The 16,801-nt window shown below is 38.4% G+C and overlaps 1 protein-coding gene across 3 annotated transcripts in view; it reads left to right on the top strand.

Moving 5' to 3' along the window:
- The window catches only part of SMC5 (structural maintenance of chromosomes 5), a 93,321-nt gene extending 76,753 nt beyond the window's left edge, over positions 1-16,568 (top strand). For 2 of the 3 annotated variants that reach the window (XM_038527106.1, XM_038527108.1), the window contains exons 18-25: positions 7,126-7,251; positions 9,934-9,978; positions 10,395-10,490; positions 10,923-11,027; positions 11,230-11,349; positions 12,749-12,928; positions 13,011-13,106; positions 14,198-16,568. In XM_038527106.1, coding sequence (XP_038383034.1) covers positions 7,126-7,251; positions 9,934-9,978; positions 10,395-10,490; positions 10,923-11,027; positions 11,230-11,349; positions 12,749-12,928; positions 13,011-13,106; positions 14,198-14,341 — 912 coding nt within the window. In that variant the 3' untranslated portion in view covers positions 14,342-16,568. The remainder of the gene's footprint in view (positions 1-7,125; positions 7,252-9,933; positions 9,979-10,394; positions 10,491-10,922; positions 11,028-11,229; positions 11,350-12,748; positions 12,929-13,010; positions 13,107-14,197) is intronic. The other variant, XM_038527107.1, reaches the window with a different exon arrangement.
- The last annotated feature ends 233 nt before the right edge of the window (positions 16,569-16,801 follow it).

The following is a 16,801-nucleotide window of genomic DNA, read 5'->3' as shown; positions in this document are numbered from 1 at the left end:
ATAGGAAGTGCTTAAGGATATATTTATAAGAAACTACAAAGTTTTACTGAAATTAAAATAAGACTTACATAAATGGAGAGAATGATTATGTTCATGGATCAGAGGTTCAGGATTTGTTGTCAGTTCTCTCCCAAATATATATATTCAATAAAGTTCCCAGCAAGGGTTTTAGAAATTGACAAGCTTATTCGAAAATGCAGTAGACTTAGAAGAACTTTGAAAAAGAACAAGTTCGATGACTCACCCTTCCTAATTTTAAGACTTATTATAAAGCTGCAGTAATGAAGACATTATTGTATTGGTGTAAAAATAGACCTATATGGCTCTGTGGAACAGAATAGGGAACCCAGAAATAGATTCACACATACATAGTCAATTGTTTTTTTGGCATAGATAACTGAGGCAATTCAGTGGAGAAAGAATAGTCTAACAAATAGTGCTAGAACAATTGAAGAGTGGTGTACAAAAAATGAGCCACAACCCTTACCTCATACCATATATAAATGAATCATAGACTTAAATGTAAGAACTAAAGCTAAAAGCTTTTTGCAGGAAAGATAATAAATTCTTAGTGATCTTGGTTTTGGGGAAATTGAATGAAACACAAAAAGCATGAACTATAAGGCAAAAGGAATCAGAAGTTTTACTTCAACAAAATTAACTTTTCAATAGATGCTGTTAAGAAAAAGCAGGCTGGAGACTGGCGGGGAGAATATATTTGCAGCACCTAACACCTGACGAAGGACTTGTATCAAGATGAAGGGCTCTTCCTGGGGGCCTTATCGAGCCTAACGTCTGCTTCTATAAAGTCTCTGCAGGCTAATGCTTTTTCCATTTTCAAAGGATTAAAAAAGAAATACAGGATAGTTTGTCTGCGGCCCTCCACACCTAAAATACTTACCTGCTGGCCTTGTATAGAAAAAGTTTGCTGACCCTACAGATACCACAGAAAGAACTCTTAAACAACTATTGACACAAAGAAGACAACCCAGTCAGAAGACGGGCAAAAGATTTTAACATGATCTTCACTAAAGAAAATACAATAGACAGCAAATAAGCATATGAAAAGATGCTGAACTTTATTGTAGGGAGGTGTGAATTAAAGTTATATTGAGCTACTATCAGAGACCCACTAGCATGACAAACTTTGACCGTACCGAAGTGATGGTGAGGATGTAGAGCAGCTGGAGCTCACATATATACTGGTACTAGAGACTTCAAGTGTGCAACCACTTTGGAAAACCATTGGAGAGATTCTTAAATGCTAAAAAATCTGCCTGCCGTATATTTTGATCCAGCCATTCCTTTCCTGGTATTTACCCAAATGAAAGGAAAGCATATGTCCATGAAAGACCGGCACAGAATGTGTGGCAATTTTGTAATAGGTAAAGACTGGAAACAAATGTCCAGCCGTGGTTAAGTCACAAATTATGGTATATCCACACAACAGGATATTACTCAGCCATTAAAAGGAATGAATTACTGAGACACACAGCATGATGGATCTCAGCTATGCTGGGTGATAGAAGACCAAAAAAACCCTCTGATTCCCTTTATATGAAATTCTACGGAATGCCTAGTGACATTCTAGAATTCTAGTAGAATGCCTAGTGACAGACATAAATCAGCAGTTGCCTGGGGGGAGGATACAGTGGGGTAGATCAAGGAGGAGTATGTAGAGTTGAAAGTGATACGTTTGTTACATTGGGGATGATAGTTTCACTGTTGTGTAAGATCATCAGAACTTACCAAGTTGTATACTTTACACGCAGCTTATTCACCAGTACACTGCAAAGCTGAAAAAACTCTTTAAAAACTTAGTTTTTTTTTTTTTTTCTAAAATTTTATTTATTCACGAGAGACAGAGAGAGAGGGGCAGAGGGAGAAGCAGGCTCCATGCAGGCCTGGGACTCCATCCCGGTCTCCAGGATCACGCCCTGAGCTGAAGGTGGCACTAAACCGCTGAGCCACCAGGGCTGCCCAAAACTTAGGAGTTTATCATTTGTTTTACTAAAGTTTTTTTGCAGTATTTTCAAGTATGAAATTTTAAAGGTACATTCGAGTAGGAGGAGTAACGTAGCTTCCACATGTCCTTACCCCTAACAAATGTAACATCTGGCCATAATTGTAGATTTTTAAAGCTTGTCCTGTATTTGAAGTCCCCTTGTACGCTTTGTCATCCATTCTTCTCTGAATCTGCTGTACTCTGGCAGGGTCTATACACGAGTCACATTGTACCTGACTTTTCAGAAACTTTTCTGTTGTGTAATAGTAAACTATAGTAGTATCTTTCAGTGGAAACAGCCCTGATAGGAGGAGCTGTGGGGGCTGGGTACAGAGCTAGCTCCCCAGAGGGCCTCATCTGGGTTTATTTCACGGGGTGTGAGTGAAGCCCTTTGCCCTCGTGTGTTTTGTTGGTGAATAATTACAGAGCCCATGCTACAGTTGTGTCACTGAGTGAGGCTGTGAACCTGGTTATGGAGTGTAGGAAGTGCTATTATAGAAAAGAGTTCATGGAGAAATTGACCCATCATGCCTGTACTATATGGAGTAAGTCCAGTCACATGATACAGTACTGGATCTCTGTGCCTGAACTTGTATTTTTGAATTAAGCATTAATAAGCTTAAGAAGACTATAGGTTTGTGCATGTTGACAGAAGTATCATGAAATCATGATGGCTTTGGGGTAAACATTCTCCCAAACTTCAGCCCACTCTTGACGTAGAGCTGTTCTTCCAGCAGCTTTTGTTCACATGGACATACTAAGATTTGGTGTAAACTGACAGCTATTGCCCTGTGATCCATTTTGTTAGTAGCAGCAGGAATATTAGAGCAGAGTGAAGGGAGAAAGGTTTGTTTTCAGTTTTTGAATCACTAATTTTTTATAAAGATGGCCACCTTACACTGTCCAAAGAAATAATCTGTGGTTAGCTGCTTGTCCCTTTAGATTTTGTTACCTGGAAATAGCCACTCACTTCTCAGCCTCTTAACCACTAGCAAAGACCTGTGTGCGTACAGCCCTTGACAGGTTTTCCCATAACGATCTTACCTGATACTCCCTGACTATATTTTGCATTTCCTCAGCAGTGTTTGGTACCATTCTGTTTCTTTTTTTCACTAGTTGATCTGAAAATTGTTTTATGCATCCCTTTTGGAAAGTTCTTTTATTTCCGGCACAGTGTACTCAATAAATGTTTGTTGCTGACTGACCATAGTCCCTAACTACACTTTTGAAATAATCAAGGACGAATGAAATTATATAGAATACACCTGTCATCATTCACTTTCTTTTGTTCTTTTTTCTTCTGGTTGCTGTCCTTTACCCACAGATGCTCTTACTATTCTTTCTTGCTCTCCTACTTCATTTGAAACAAGGAAAAAATAGTGTTTTTCCCCCTACTTGTCCCTTTGAACACATGGCAGGTTGCACTAAGGAACCATTACTATCACTTCCCCATTTTGTCCTTGACGCTGATCATGGAAACAAGTTAACTAGAGAGGACGGACTTGTGTCAGTGGGTGTTGTATCCATGAGGGAACTTAAGGATGATTAACTACCATGGATTCTGATGTGTCCTCAGACTGGAAGGCAAAGAGGGCAAGAGGATTCCAGGCCCCTAACATATCCTCAGAGAAAGGCAGGTGGTTGTAAGTGTTGGTTTGTTAACTGTGCCTGGAGTATTTTTAGGACAAGTTAATAAACATGTAAACCTGAATATAAAGGTGGATACAGATGAATATACCTGTTACTTGGTTGAGGTTTTTAAGTCGTGTGCTGCTTTCCTGATCCCACTCAGTGTCTCTTGTCTATCTCTGGTCATAGGTATTAAAACATCTATCTGCCTGGCAAGGGGTATTGTGATGTGATAATTCTATTTAATATATATCAGAATGCTTAGTGCACTGCCTACCATGAAACCAGGGTTTCCTTCAGAAGTATAGGTTTACATCAGAATTAACATTAGTTACAAGAATTAGAAGTTGTTTGTGTTTATCCTCACACTAAATTTAGAAATTCTGTGCTTCCGTCTAATGTTCTCTTCTCTAGCTGCCTGCTTCCCTCTGTCCCGCAAAACAATTTCAGGAACCTTTAGTTTATTTAAGGGAAATAGATTTGGGGAGAAGGAGGGTCATTTAACAAGTAAACAGTATTATTGCCATTTGTTAATGGCTCACTATTAGAATTTGTTATTTTGAATAGTAAAAAGTCAAGACCACTATCTTTAAATTTCAAGTTTGACGTTAAAATTTCAAGTTGATATTAAAAGATTACTTTTCATATTTCTAAAATATGTGTATGTACTAAAAGTTAACGTGAACTTGAAATCTATTGGTATGAAATTTGAGGCTTGTTTTAAAGGAAAATTGAAGCAATGCTTTTATTTACAACTACTGTTTTAGTAAAAGCTCACATTCCTTTACTACAGAAAATCATTGTCATTTGACTAATTGTTAAATATTTACTGTGTTAATTTTATATAAAACATGCAATTATATTAAGAAATTCTGTGAGCAGTTCTGCTTTCTATCACTAGAGGGCCCTCTTAGAGAAGCTTTTCCATATTCAATGTCACTATACACCTTTCAGGACCATTGAATGTGCTCAGAATTTCAGAAAAAAGGATACTTATTCTTTCGGAATATATACTCCTAGAATAGTCCTTTCTGAGATGTTGGTGGGGCACAGTTTGTCAGTTTGCCTTTTCCTCCCTTGGTCTCCCACAGATGAAGAGTTTCTGTTGTCTGTTAACTGTTAAAGGCTAGACTCTAAGCAGAATTGTTAACAAAAGCCTTTTTCATTAGTGTGACTATAGAACATTATCTTAGATAATGGTAGGCTCTCTTTCTTTCCTATCGTTACCCACCGCTCCCCTACCCCGGGCCAAAAAGACTCAATAATACGAATTATGGTTAGAGTAGGGAGAAAACCAGCACCGTTTAAAGAAGTGTGTCACAAACACATACATACAGAAAGAACAGTTTTCTCTTTAATTAGATCGATGCTATTCATTGGAAGGCAACTGTTCAGTGAGGTCCTCCCAAGCCCAGAGGCCCACACGTATTTCTTTGCCGTAACATTCTGGTGCTTTGTTTGGCAAGGCCCAGAGGAGTATGAAGCAGAAATGGAAGAGTCTAGAAGTGTGTGGTCTCTTTCTGGCACTTACTGACAGTTGCCTCTGTGTGATTGGCCCTGAGAGCGGAACAGAGGTGATGGGGAATCTTTAACATTTTCCTCTATTTGTCTCAGGCTTAGAGAACCATAATAGCAAGTGAGTATTGGGCTGGCTTTGCATTTTCAGTTCAGTCCAGGAATTCCTTTACTTTTTTCTTAGTTTAGCGCATTTGCTATCAAACTTGTATGCATAAAAATCACCTGAGGATCTTGTTAATACACATGTGCAGGCCTCTGCCCTAGATCTTAATGAGTAAATACATCTGCCATGTGGCTGGGCATCAATACTGTTTTAATCATCTTCACCATCCTCTCCCGCACCCCTCTGGTGCAGACTGAAGTTTGAGGTTTAGTGGAAAGAGTAAGCTGGACCTGTTTTCTTAGGAACCTGTTTACTTGGTATTTTTATAACCTTGAGAAAGTTTCTTAATACCTCTAAGCCATGTATGAAGAAGATAATACATTTCTCTAAGATTGCAATGAGGATTAGAGGACTTAACATATAACAAGCTTGGCCCACAGAAGGCATTCCATGATGCTCTCCTCATTACAAATGAAACTTGTCATCTGGCTCTTGCCTACCTTATCACTCTGATTTTGTACAATCTTACCTCTCCTCCAATTATGGTAGATTACTAGTTCCCTAAATAAGCCTCAGGGAGGCTTCCCTGCCCTTACATTTGTAATTAGGATGCTAATGCTAGGAATCTGTTCTGCTACTTGTAGCCTCCCTAGTAATTTCTTTCTTTCTTGTTCTTGAAGACCATTCACCTGTCATAGCTTCTGTGACCCCTCTGGCCTTTCCTGTACCCTCCCCTGCCAGGCGTTGCTTTCATCTGTCCAGCCCTGTCCAAGGGCCGTCCATGGTGCTTAAGAAGGAGAGCATGAGTTCTAGAAGCAGGCATGGTTGTGAATCCTGACAGCCTGCAACTAAATTTGTGAGGTTGGACAGGATGCTTTATTTTTTTAATGTGCAAAATGGGGAATAATAGCATTGTATAGTATTGTGAGAAATAAGGGCATCCTGTGTGAAGCATACAGCACATTAGCTTTCAATAAATAGAGCTGTTTCTTTAATGATAATAATTTTGTCTTTTCTCCTTTTTCAACTTTCTGTGTTGAGTGCCTAATAAAATCCTGACATTCCATGGATTCTCAGTAATTATCTGGTGAAGGAATGAGTGGGTCCATGAATAAATGATAACTATATGAAAGGCAGTGGGACAGCTACCAAACACTATTTACAGGTTCTCTTTACATTCAGATGCTGAGTGTTCAGACAGGAAGCCTACGGACTGTGTATTTCAAATTGTATTAGAGTATAATTATATATAGCTAAGTTAAACTGTTGAAGAAAAAAGCAAATTTAAATTTCAGCGCTCTTAAGGGAACTATGGCGCAGAACATAGCCATAGGATATACTGGTATATTTTAAAATTTAAGTTCAAATTTAATCTTCCTAATAATAGCTGTCGTGATTTTTGAGGTATGGTTTTTTTAGATGCTTTTGCTTCCCTGTATTCAGTCATTGATCTACAGGCCTACCTCGTTCTGTATTTTTCACTTCACTACACTTCAGATGTTGTATATTATATCATTATTGTATCAGTTACGGTGACCTGGGATCAATGAGTCGCTTTGCTGAAAGCTCACATAGTAGTCAGCATTTTTTAGCAATAAAGTATATTTTAAGTAATGTATGTACTTTTTTTTTTTTTTTAAAGATATAATGCCCTTGCACAATTAGACCACATTTTGGTAAATGTAACTTTTACATGTGCTAGGAAACTAAAACATTCATTTGACTTGCTTTCGTGTGATGGCCACTTCATTGAGGTACTCTGGGACTGAATCCAGTGTCCCCAAAGCATGCCTGTGAATTGCTCATTTGATCAAGTAGCTCGCTGATCTAATGATAACAGAAAAATGGTCAATTCTTTTTCTTGCAATAGCAACATTTCATTGAGCTGGATGAAAGTCGACAGAGATTATTGCAGAAATGCAAGGAGCTGATGAAGAGAGCTAGGCAAGTATGTAACCTGGGTGCAGAGCAGACAGTTCCTCAAGAATACCAGACAGTAAGTATAACAAGTATATAAGGCTGCAAGGTCACATGCTGCGCACCTTCTTTATCTGCTTCAAGTGTGTTAGGCATTGTAATGGGCCCTGAGAAACACAACGTGCCATAAGGAATGTGGGATCCCACCCCCCCATTTTTAAACTGAATATGTAAAGTCATTGTGCATAGTGGATTTTCTTTCCTGTATTCAAACCTGGGCATTCCTCCATCTTCGCTTAGTCCTAAAGTTATTAAAGCACGGCTATCCCCTTGCATAGTTCTCAGTTCCGTAACATTCATTCTTCCAATAAGAGGCTTTTTTTCTCCAAACTCCCTTTAAGAGGTAGCGTCAGGGGATGGGGTGTAGTTCTTTATGGAAACATAGCATTGGTAATTGGCATATAAGAAATAGTAAATAGAAGGGATGTCTAGAAAAAGGCAAAATGAAAAGGTTTTTCTGGAAGTTAGCATGTTTATTTAGGTTTAAGCGGGACCTGAATCTTTAGGGCTAACATCTGGTGAGAAAAGGAGAAAAAGAGCCTTTCCTCCTTCCCTTTCTGTTTTCTGTGCTGACATATTGTTCAGTTAGTACAAGGAGTTGTTGCCCTCTAGTCCACGTTCCACCACTGATTATGCGGCCCCGTGGCTCTGTTATCTGACGAGTGGGGATCATACCAACTCTCAGAACAATGTCAAAATAAAAGTAGAAAATGAATTTTTATTTAAGGTATTTTATCTTAATTTGAACAGATAACGAATGTATATTTCCCTATTTCAGTAGTTCATGTCCCATCTCTTTCAATACCTAATGAAATGGTGGGTGGGGGGAACCATTCGGATTATAATTTTCAAATCCTCAAAGATCTTACTCTGTTATATCAACTACACCATAGAAAATGGTTCTATTTAGGCACATAATAGGGATGTAGTAGGTACATAGAAAAGACGAACTGAGTGGTGGCTGTTTCTAAAAATATATTAGAACTTCTCTAGAGTACATGGAATTATAAAATAAATATTAGCACAAGATCTGCACCAATTTTTTTTTTCAGAGCGTAGAATTAGTCTACTCTTGATAAGTTGTATTGTTTTTGAAAGAAAATTAGAAGATAATTCACATATTAAAAACATTACTGATGTATCAGGCATTGAACAAGACAGATACTTCTCTACTGAAATTTATATTCTAGTCTGGAGGGTGGAGCAGATAAATGAATTAAAAAGCAGATAATGTTGGCTGTCAAGAGGTGCTAAGAAGAAACAAGGTAAGAGGATAGTGTCAGGGAGCCTCCTTTGGGAAGATACTATTATAGAGGATTCCTGAATGCAGAAAAGAAATTAGTCAAGTAAGAGTTGGAGGGTAAAGTTTTCCAGGCAGAGAAAACAGCTCCATACAAAGCCCCTGAGGTAGAAGTACACAGGGCAGGTTTCACATGAAGGAAGCAATCTCAGTCTGGCTAAGACATTATGATCCAGGCCCAAAGGCAGGCAGGAGTCAGATCATGCAGCCCCGTAAGCCCATGGAAGGAGTTTGGATTGTACGTGGAGACGGAACCCACCAGAAGAAGATCAGAGAGAGGAGTGATGGGACTGGTGTGGGCATGTAGGAGCCCCCTCTGCCTGCCAGGCGGAGACTCGAGGAGGGACCCAAGAATGAAAGCAAGGAGGCCATTTAGAAGAGGATTGCTTCAGGGCCAGGCCAGAGCGAAAAGTGGCAAGGAGCAGGGTAGGAGCACTGGAAAGGGAAGTTTGCCGACCTGAGGATCTTTTCGTGACAGTCAGCAGGACTGGCTAATGGATTTCAGGAGAAGGGCAAGAGGGAGAACCACCCCCTATGTTCTGCCATTGACTGAAGGAGAACTAGGTTTGCCCCCATTGGTGGGGAGGGTGGGTGACAGGAGTCTTTCTGTTGGACCATCTCCACCTGAAGATGCCTGTTAGGGAGCCTGTGAAGACCCATGCACGTGCGCAGCACAGGCTGAAAGCTCAGCAGTCACGTCAGAGCAGCAGCAGATGCTGACTAGAGAGAGCAGTTCAACTTCTCCAGGCTTTCAGAAACAGTTAAAAGACCTTAAAATTGAAGTATTAGATTAATGTAATACTTCAGGACCTCTTTCAGAGCGTCAAGATGCATTCTGTACCTCATTTTGTCTGAGTGTTGCAGGTTCCCCCTCAGACAGGAAAGGGCCTGTGCCCACTTCTCTGTCAGGGCTCAGAAGGTAGTACGGTTGATCCTCGAACAACATGGGCTGAACTGCACGGGGCCACTTCTAGAAATTGCCCCAGGGCAATTTCTTTCAATAAATACAGCACTAAACGTATTTTCTCTTGTGTTTTTCTTAATAACATTTCCTTTTGTCAAGTTCACCGTAAGAGTACAGTATATAAAACCCGTAACCTACAAAGTACGTGTTATCTCATACGTGTTATCTCACTGTTGATATTATCGCTGAGGCCTGCAGGCAGCAGTGGACTACTGGGAGTTAGACGTGTATTTCTGACTACACGGTGGGTGGGGGCGAGGGGGCGGTCCCCTAACCCTGCGTTGTTCGAGGGTCAGCCATGCTGTGGTGAAATTCTACCGTCGAAGTAATTGGATTCTTAAGATGCTTTTGTCGTTCTTCATAAGTACAGTATAAAGTTCTAACTTCTTGCTCTCTTTCAATGCCCCACATATTCTGGACCCATTCTACCAATTCAGCAAGTACCCACCATTCCAAATGGACACAACTCCTCACCCCCCATGGTATGCAGCGCTCTTTCTGTTCTCCACACTCCTCTCCCTCTGCCTCGCTTTTTCCCCAGCTACTTGCTTGCAGGCCCCAAGATGAAATTGAGGCCTCTTCTTTCCCCTAACTCTCTGTAGTTTCTCCAGCATGAACTGGTATCCCTTCCTCCCCCGTAACTCCCTGTAGCTGTAGGATAGAACGTTAATACTCAGCACCAACACTCGGCCTTAAGGTGTTACCAGTGTTACTAAGTGTATAAAGTGGAAGCTTTTTGAAGGCAAAAACCCCTGTTGAATTCCTCTGATTCCTTGTATGCTAGCATGCTGTTGAACACATAGTAGATACTTACTCAGCAGAACACTTAACTGTTCAAGCAGAACTGCTTCTGCTGGACTGCTTGTAATAACAGACCTTTGTTTTTTTCCCCTTTTAGGCTTTCCAGGATCTTCCAAACACATTGGATGAAATTGATGCTTTATTAACTGAAGAAAGATCAAGAGCTTCTTGCTTCACGGGACTGAATCCTACAGTATGCTACTTGCCCTGTTGCCTCCCGCAAGCACCACTGCCCCCCTCCTCACACCCACCACGCACGCGCACGCACACCTCCTTCCAGCACTCGCCTCCCACTCTGTACTAGAGCTCTTGGTAATAATAAGCCAGACAGCAGGAACAATGTGCTTTAAATGCCAGATTCTGAATCTATTAGAATTTTAAATAGACTCTTCCTAAGGAACACACTGTTCTGTGCCTTTCCTTTATAAAAAGAATCATTGGGCTAACCTGAAATACTGCAGTGTCTATTTTTTCAAGGATAAAAAAACACGTTTAGTAGAAGAACATAAATTGCGTACAAACAATGCAACAATTGGCATATTTTCAGTTAGTATTTTAATTGATGCAGAATTTCCTGTAATGTTATCCTTTGGTAGATTGTCTTAAATAGTTTTTTCTCTGCCAGGTTGTTGAAGAATACACAAAAAGAGAAGAAGAAATAGAGCAATTAACTGAGGAACTAAAGATAAAGAAGGTTGAACTGGATAAATACAGGGAAAACATTTCACAGGTCATTAACCTTTAACTTTTATTTCTGTCACGTGCTTATCATATGGGAATGTAGAATAATGCAAACTGAAATGACATGTTTCTAAGAACAACTGCCATGTATGGTCTCATGACTAAATTGATCTTTGTTTTATGGACAATTTTCTGTCAGAACGTAGTAATACTTCTTTTAAATTGCCCTTTTATGTTGAATTGATTTGCAGGTAAAAGAAAGGTGGCTTAATCCTTTAAAAGAACTTGTAGAAAAAATTAATGAAAAATTCAGCAATTTTTTCAGTTCCATGCAATGTGCTGGTGAAGTTGATCTACATACAGAAAATGAGGTAATATTGCATTTGAAATGTTTCTTGGCAAGTAATTTTAATTATATGCTAAAAGTCTGTGTAAATTATTTGTTTATTCTAGAGTTATACCTGTGAAAATTTTGCTAACTGCAAAATCGAGCCACCTAGGCACCCTAAATAAACCAGTTAAGCATCTGCCTTTGGCTCAGGTCATGATCCCAGGGTTCTGGGATCGAGCCCCGTGTTGGGTTCCCTACTCAGTAGGGAGTCTGCTTCTCTCTCCCCCTCTACCCCTCCCTCTCTTAAGCTCTCTCTTACTTTGCTCATTCTCTCTCTCCAATCTTTGAGAAGGAAAACACCACCTGTGGGAGTCCGTCGGGTTTTTTTTTTTTTTTTTTTTGCGACATGAGACCAGTCACTATAGCCTTACTAAAATTCTTTTTTATATCCAGATAGGTAATGGTTATTCAGCTGTGAATGAATTGCTTTATAAATCTACCATTCTCCACGTTAGAAGAGTCCTTTAGAGATTGGCAAATGTAACTGAAATACAGTATAATATCAGTGGTTTCCTCTTTTATTCAAGATTTTAAGAGTACACAGGAATGAAAATATTTGGAAACTTGTTACTAATTCCTTAAACTATAACTTAATGCACTACAAAATGGTAGGTGTAAGATAATTTTGAATCAGAAATGTGTAAAGTGAATGTGGAATTTGCTTTAAGATCATTGGAAAAGAGGAAAGGGTAGAGTTAGAGATGAAACAGGGTTGGTCATTATGTTGATAATACTGAGGCTAGTTGGTAATTTTACTGAGCTTATTTTAGTGTCTAGTTTTGTGTATGTTGAAAATTTTCCCTAATAAGTTTTTTCCCCTAGTATAGAAATGAAGACCATAAAAGATCATTTTCTTTCAAGCATGTGTGCAATCTTGCATGTACGTTCTGTACATAGATACAAAGCAAGGTAGTACTTTAGGAACTTTGCCCCATGACTCCTTCACCTGCTTGACTATCCATAAGGATAGTCAACATTATTTCACTTTTCAGTTCTATTAAGATAGTAGATTTTGCCATAGTGAGGCCATCCACAGACTTTTTAGGCTTGTTACACAATTAAGAGACAGTGTAGTAACAAATGTAATTCATAATATACTGTGCACCTGCCGGGCTCTGTGCCGAAGCACTTAGAAGTCCGTTATCTCGTTTCATCCTCCCAGTTACTCTGTAAAGCAGTATTCTGATCATCCCTTTTTTTTTTTTTTTTTTTTTTTTTTTTTTACAAATAAAGTATCAAAGAAGTAGTTGCTGTCTACAAAGCTATTAGAGATCTTTAAGGAACTAACTCTTCTAATGGATTTATTCAGTCTATCATCAAATACTATAAAATTGCTGGAGAAAACTGTAACCTTTCAACAACTTTTTACTGTTCTACAGGAAGACTATGATAAATACGGAATTCGAATTCGAGTCAAATTTCGCAGCAGTACGCAGCTGCACGAATTAACCCCACACCATCAGAGTGGAGGTGAAAGAAGTGTTTCCACCATGTTGTACTTGATGGCGCTCCAGGAGCTTAATCGATGTCCATTTAGAGTAGTTGATGAAATCAATCAGGTGTGGTGCTTATTCTTTTACTTGCGCTTTAGTGTAGCTTATAATAGATTGAAATGTAATCATTATTGTTGTCATTGTTTAGGGAATGGACCCGATCAATGAACGGAGAGTGTTTGAAATGGTTGTAAATACTGCTTGTAAAGAAAATACATCTCAGTACTTCTTTATTACACCAAAGGTGGGTAATAAGACATCTGCACGTGCTCTGTACTCAGAAGTCCCCTGTGGTCTAATCATAGAGCAGATTATGGCCCGATCCATAAATGAGCAGAAACACTCCCCCAAGACAGAACTAAAAAGATTTCAGTAATATTTATATAAAGGGGACAAGTTCCAGTGACATACTTAATCAGAAACCTTATTATTAGAAAAAGAAACGTAGGAGGCATAGAATTATGTTCTAGAACCAAAATTTCCTCCCTGCTTTTGGCACTTTTTATCTAGAGAGGCTCTTCTTTTAGTACTTTAAAAAAGGGGCGGGAGGGGGGGGGTGGGCAGGAGAATATAACCCTAGAAGTCTGGCACTCCTCATTTCCTCAAAGACCCAAGGATGCCCTGCCCTTCTGTATTTGCCCAACAGCAGTCCCCTGGCGCAGGGCAGATCTTAATTATCCTTACGGAGAATTTTCCATAAGCTAGAACCATTATAGCAGGAAATTTTCTTTTGTTACATCTTGTGCAAGAGCTAATTTGTAAGACCAATATACTCAAAGGTGTGTTTATCATCAGATTTCCCTTTTAAATTAAGTAGTCATGAAAAATTTCATTGGAGAGCCCACCTTAAATGCACATTTTCTTAGAATAGAATAATCTGTTTTTTTCCTGTTACTCTCTGGAATAGCCAGAATGTTTACCACTCTATTTACCAAACACCCTGGTGTATGAACCCACCCCTCTGTCACACACTTTTCAGGCTACCAATCTTTCATGGGCCATACAAGTTGCTTGTGAAGTATATGTGGATAAATGAGTTAAAGTATGGATCCTAGGAAAATTCTGAAGGACATACTTCCAGGGTCAGCCTAGAAGTTGTAGAAGCTTACTTGGCCTGGGAGTGCTGACAAGGCATTTGTTGATGATTCTTTAGGCCAGGTATTGATGATTCTTTAGGCCAGGTGCTAGCTCAAGTAAGGATCATAGTCTGGCCAGGTATCTTATCGAATTGAGAACTTCACACTAGAAATAACATTTGACTTGACACATGTAAGGTTCGCAAACTGTGCCTCTTAACGTATGGCATTATGGGACCATCTGTTCTAACACTTACAGCTCCTGCAGAATCTTCCTTATTCTGAGAAGATGACCGTATTGTTTGTCTACAATGGTCCTCATATGTTGGAACCTAACAGATGGAATTTAAAGGCTTTCCAAAGGCGGCGGCGCCGTATCACATTCACTCAACCTTCTCAATAAAAGTAAAGAGCAGAAACGGAGCATTTTTGGTTAACTCCTGTTTATGAGTATGGCTCACCTGAATAAAAGATTCGTTAAGACTAAGAGATGGGTCATTTTTGGAAACCTGTTAAATACAAATGGGTTGATGGATGGAGACCATAGTCACTCTTTCTATGGGGGCCTCATCTGACAGTAGAAATTAAGTCTTCAGTTTCTGTTGAGCTCAAGTCCTTGGCTCTCTGCCTATGAGTCATTGGGTTCCCATGGTAAAAGGTATTCACTGTTTCACATCACAGGTACAGGGGAAGGGGTGACCCAGCACAGGAAGTGTGGGTGACCTGGTGATCCCGAGCTTCAATTCCAGAGTCACTTTAATTACTTTCAGAGTCTAAAGAGGACTCTACAGCTAAAGTCCTCCCAGTATAATATTTAATTTAAAAAAAGAATCAATATGGAAATGTCTAGACTAATGTATAATAATAATTTATGACAAATCTATTTCTTCCTATTAAGAAGGATTACCTTATCTCACCAGGAAATGGAATTTTATGGGCCTTTAAAAATTTTTTTTACAAAACGACATTATAATTGTATCAGTATCTCAAGGGAAATATGTACTGGGCTTTAGAAATGGTAGGGGAAAGTCTTTGAAATGCCACAAGGTGGCCACTAGATGATGCAGTGTGCAACCAAAAGATTGACAGGAAAAAATCAAGTGATAAGGGTTTTTAAAGAATAACCTGGAAAAGTGTGTGTGGGTTTGGTGTTTTGTTTTGTTTAGTTTTTTTAATTTAAAGTCAATTGTATTTTACATCTTCAATTTCTAAAAGCATTTTTATAATTATTTTTAGTAGGATTTTTTCTTAAAATTTCATATACTGGTTTCTACAATTTATATTTGAAAATTTTCAGTGTTATTTCAAGAGTGAGGGAAATATTGATTTGTTTTAAAACACAATACTTCTAGAACCTGAACTTTTAGGTCCTTCCTTACAGTGTTGACCCTACCCAACTGTCTTAAAAAATCTAGTTTAAACTGGTTTTTTTTTTTTTTTTTTTTTTTTTGGAGCAAGAAAGAATTAGATGAGAGAATCATTTGTTCCTCTGAGTTACACTAATAGTGCCAAAACTATTTTAAAAAAAATAAATCCATTGGACTAATCCAAGAACATGTCTCTGAACAGTTGAATTGGATCTCTGCCAGTAATGACAAAATTATTTTTTAGTTGGTAGCTTGAATAAATTGAAGAATTGCATTCAGTTTCGTATATTCATCACTAGCCATGGAAATTTGTATTATTAGGTTAAAAAAATAATGAACCCTAGTCTATATCCTCTCACCTGGACATTTTCTCTTTAAAAAGGTATTTTTTTTCTTGAGAAAATTTTAAGAGAGCCTTCTACTCTTAGCCTAATGCATGTATTATGAAAATATTTTAAAATAACATTTTTTTACTAGTGTAACAACTCACGTAAAAGTTGAAAAACTTGGTAACCTACTAGTAGGTGGATCTTGTTACCAAATATTTGTTGTTTAATACTTTGTTTTCCACCAAAATATCTTTACTAATATGTGCTTACTGTCATTTGTTTTTTGTCTGAGTTAGTGCCAGTCATCTTACTTCTGCAAAATGATTATCAGTGTGAAAAAAGGAGCTTGAAGATGAGTGCGTTTGGGGGGGTGGGGGGATGATCAAGTACATTTCCGTTTACATATGGCAGTAATTATTCCTATAACTTGTTTGTAAGCATTTTATATTTCTCTACTGGACAAAGTTAATACTTGGTTTTACATTGGATTTTGAGCTGTAAAGGAAAAATTATGTATCATTTTAACATAAGAGAATAAGAAGTGTAGCACATTATATATACTCAGCCACTTAAAACTTCATATATTTTCTGCAAAAGTTGATTTCTAATTACAAACAAAATGTAAAAACACCAAGTCTGATTTGATGAATAAAATATTTAAAACCTGAAGGTGACAGGTATCCTCATCGATTTGCCTAAGGAGAGTGTCTCTATTCACAGATTTGTAGTGTTCGAAGTTTTTTTTTGTTTTGTTTTGTTTTGTTTTTTTTGCTGCTTTCTGATTTGCTTACTTTCTTTGGAATACGGATCTTTAGTATGTGAAAAATGTAATTTTGTCCTGCTATAGTGTGTGTCTGTGTGTGTGTGTATAACTGGGGAAAAAAATCTGTGGGAAATGCTACTTTGTTGGTAATAAATGCATATTTTCATATTCTTTTGGTGTATGTTATCTTAAATAATGGTTTTTACACTTTCAACATTAAGTCATTCTGGTTTTCACACTTACTGAAGAACAACTCTCTTCAGTGTGCCTTGCCAGCCTTCCCGTGGTCAAAAGCATAGAAAATTTTGTTTCACATTTGCCTGCAAAGGAAGTAGTCTAACAGCACTGAACACAGTGAAAAAGTTTGAAGCCATCAAGGAAGCCAAGTTACAACATGAATATAG

Source organism: Canis lupus, chromosome 1 (assembly GCF_011100685.1).
Source record: "Canis lupus familiaris isolate Mischka breed German Shepherd chromosome 1, alternate assembly UU_Cfam_GSD_1.0, whole genome shotgun sequence".
Taxonomy (NCBI): domain Eukaryota; kingdom Metazoa; phylum Chordata; class Mammalia; order Carnivora; family Canidae; genus Canis; species Canis lupus.
This window is presented reverse-complemented; position numbering and strand designations above follow the sequence as displayed.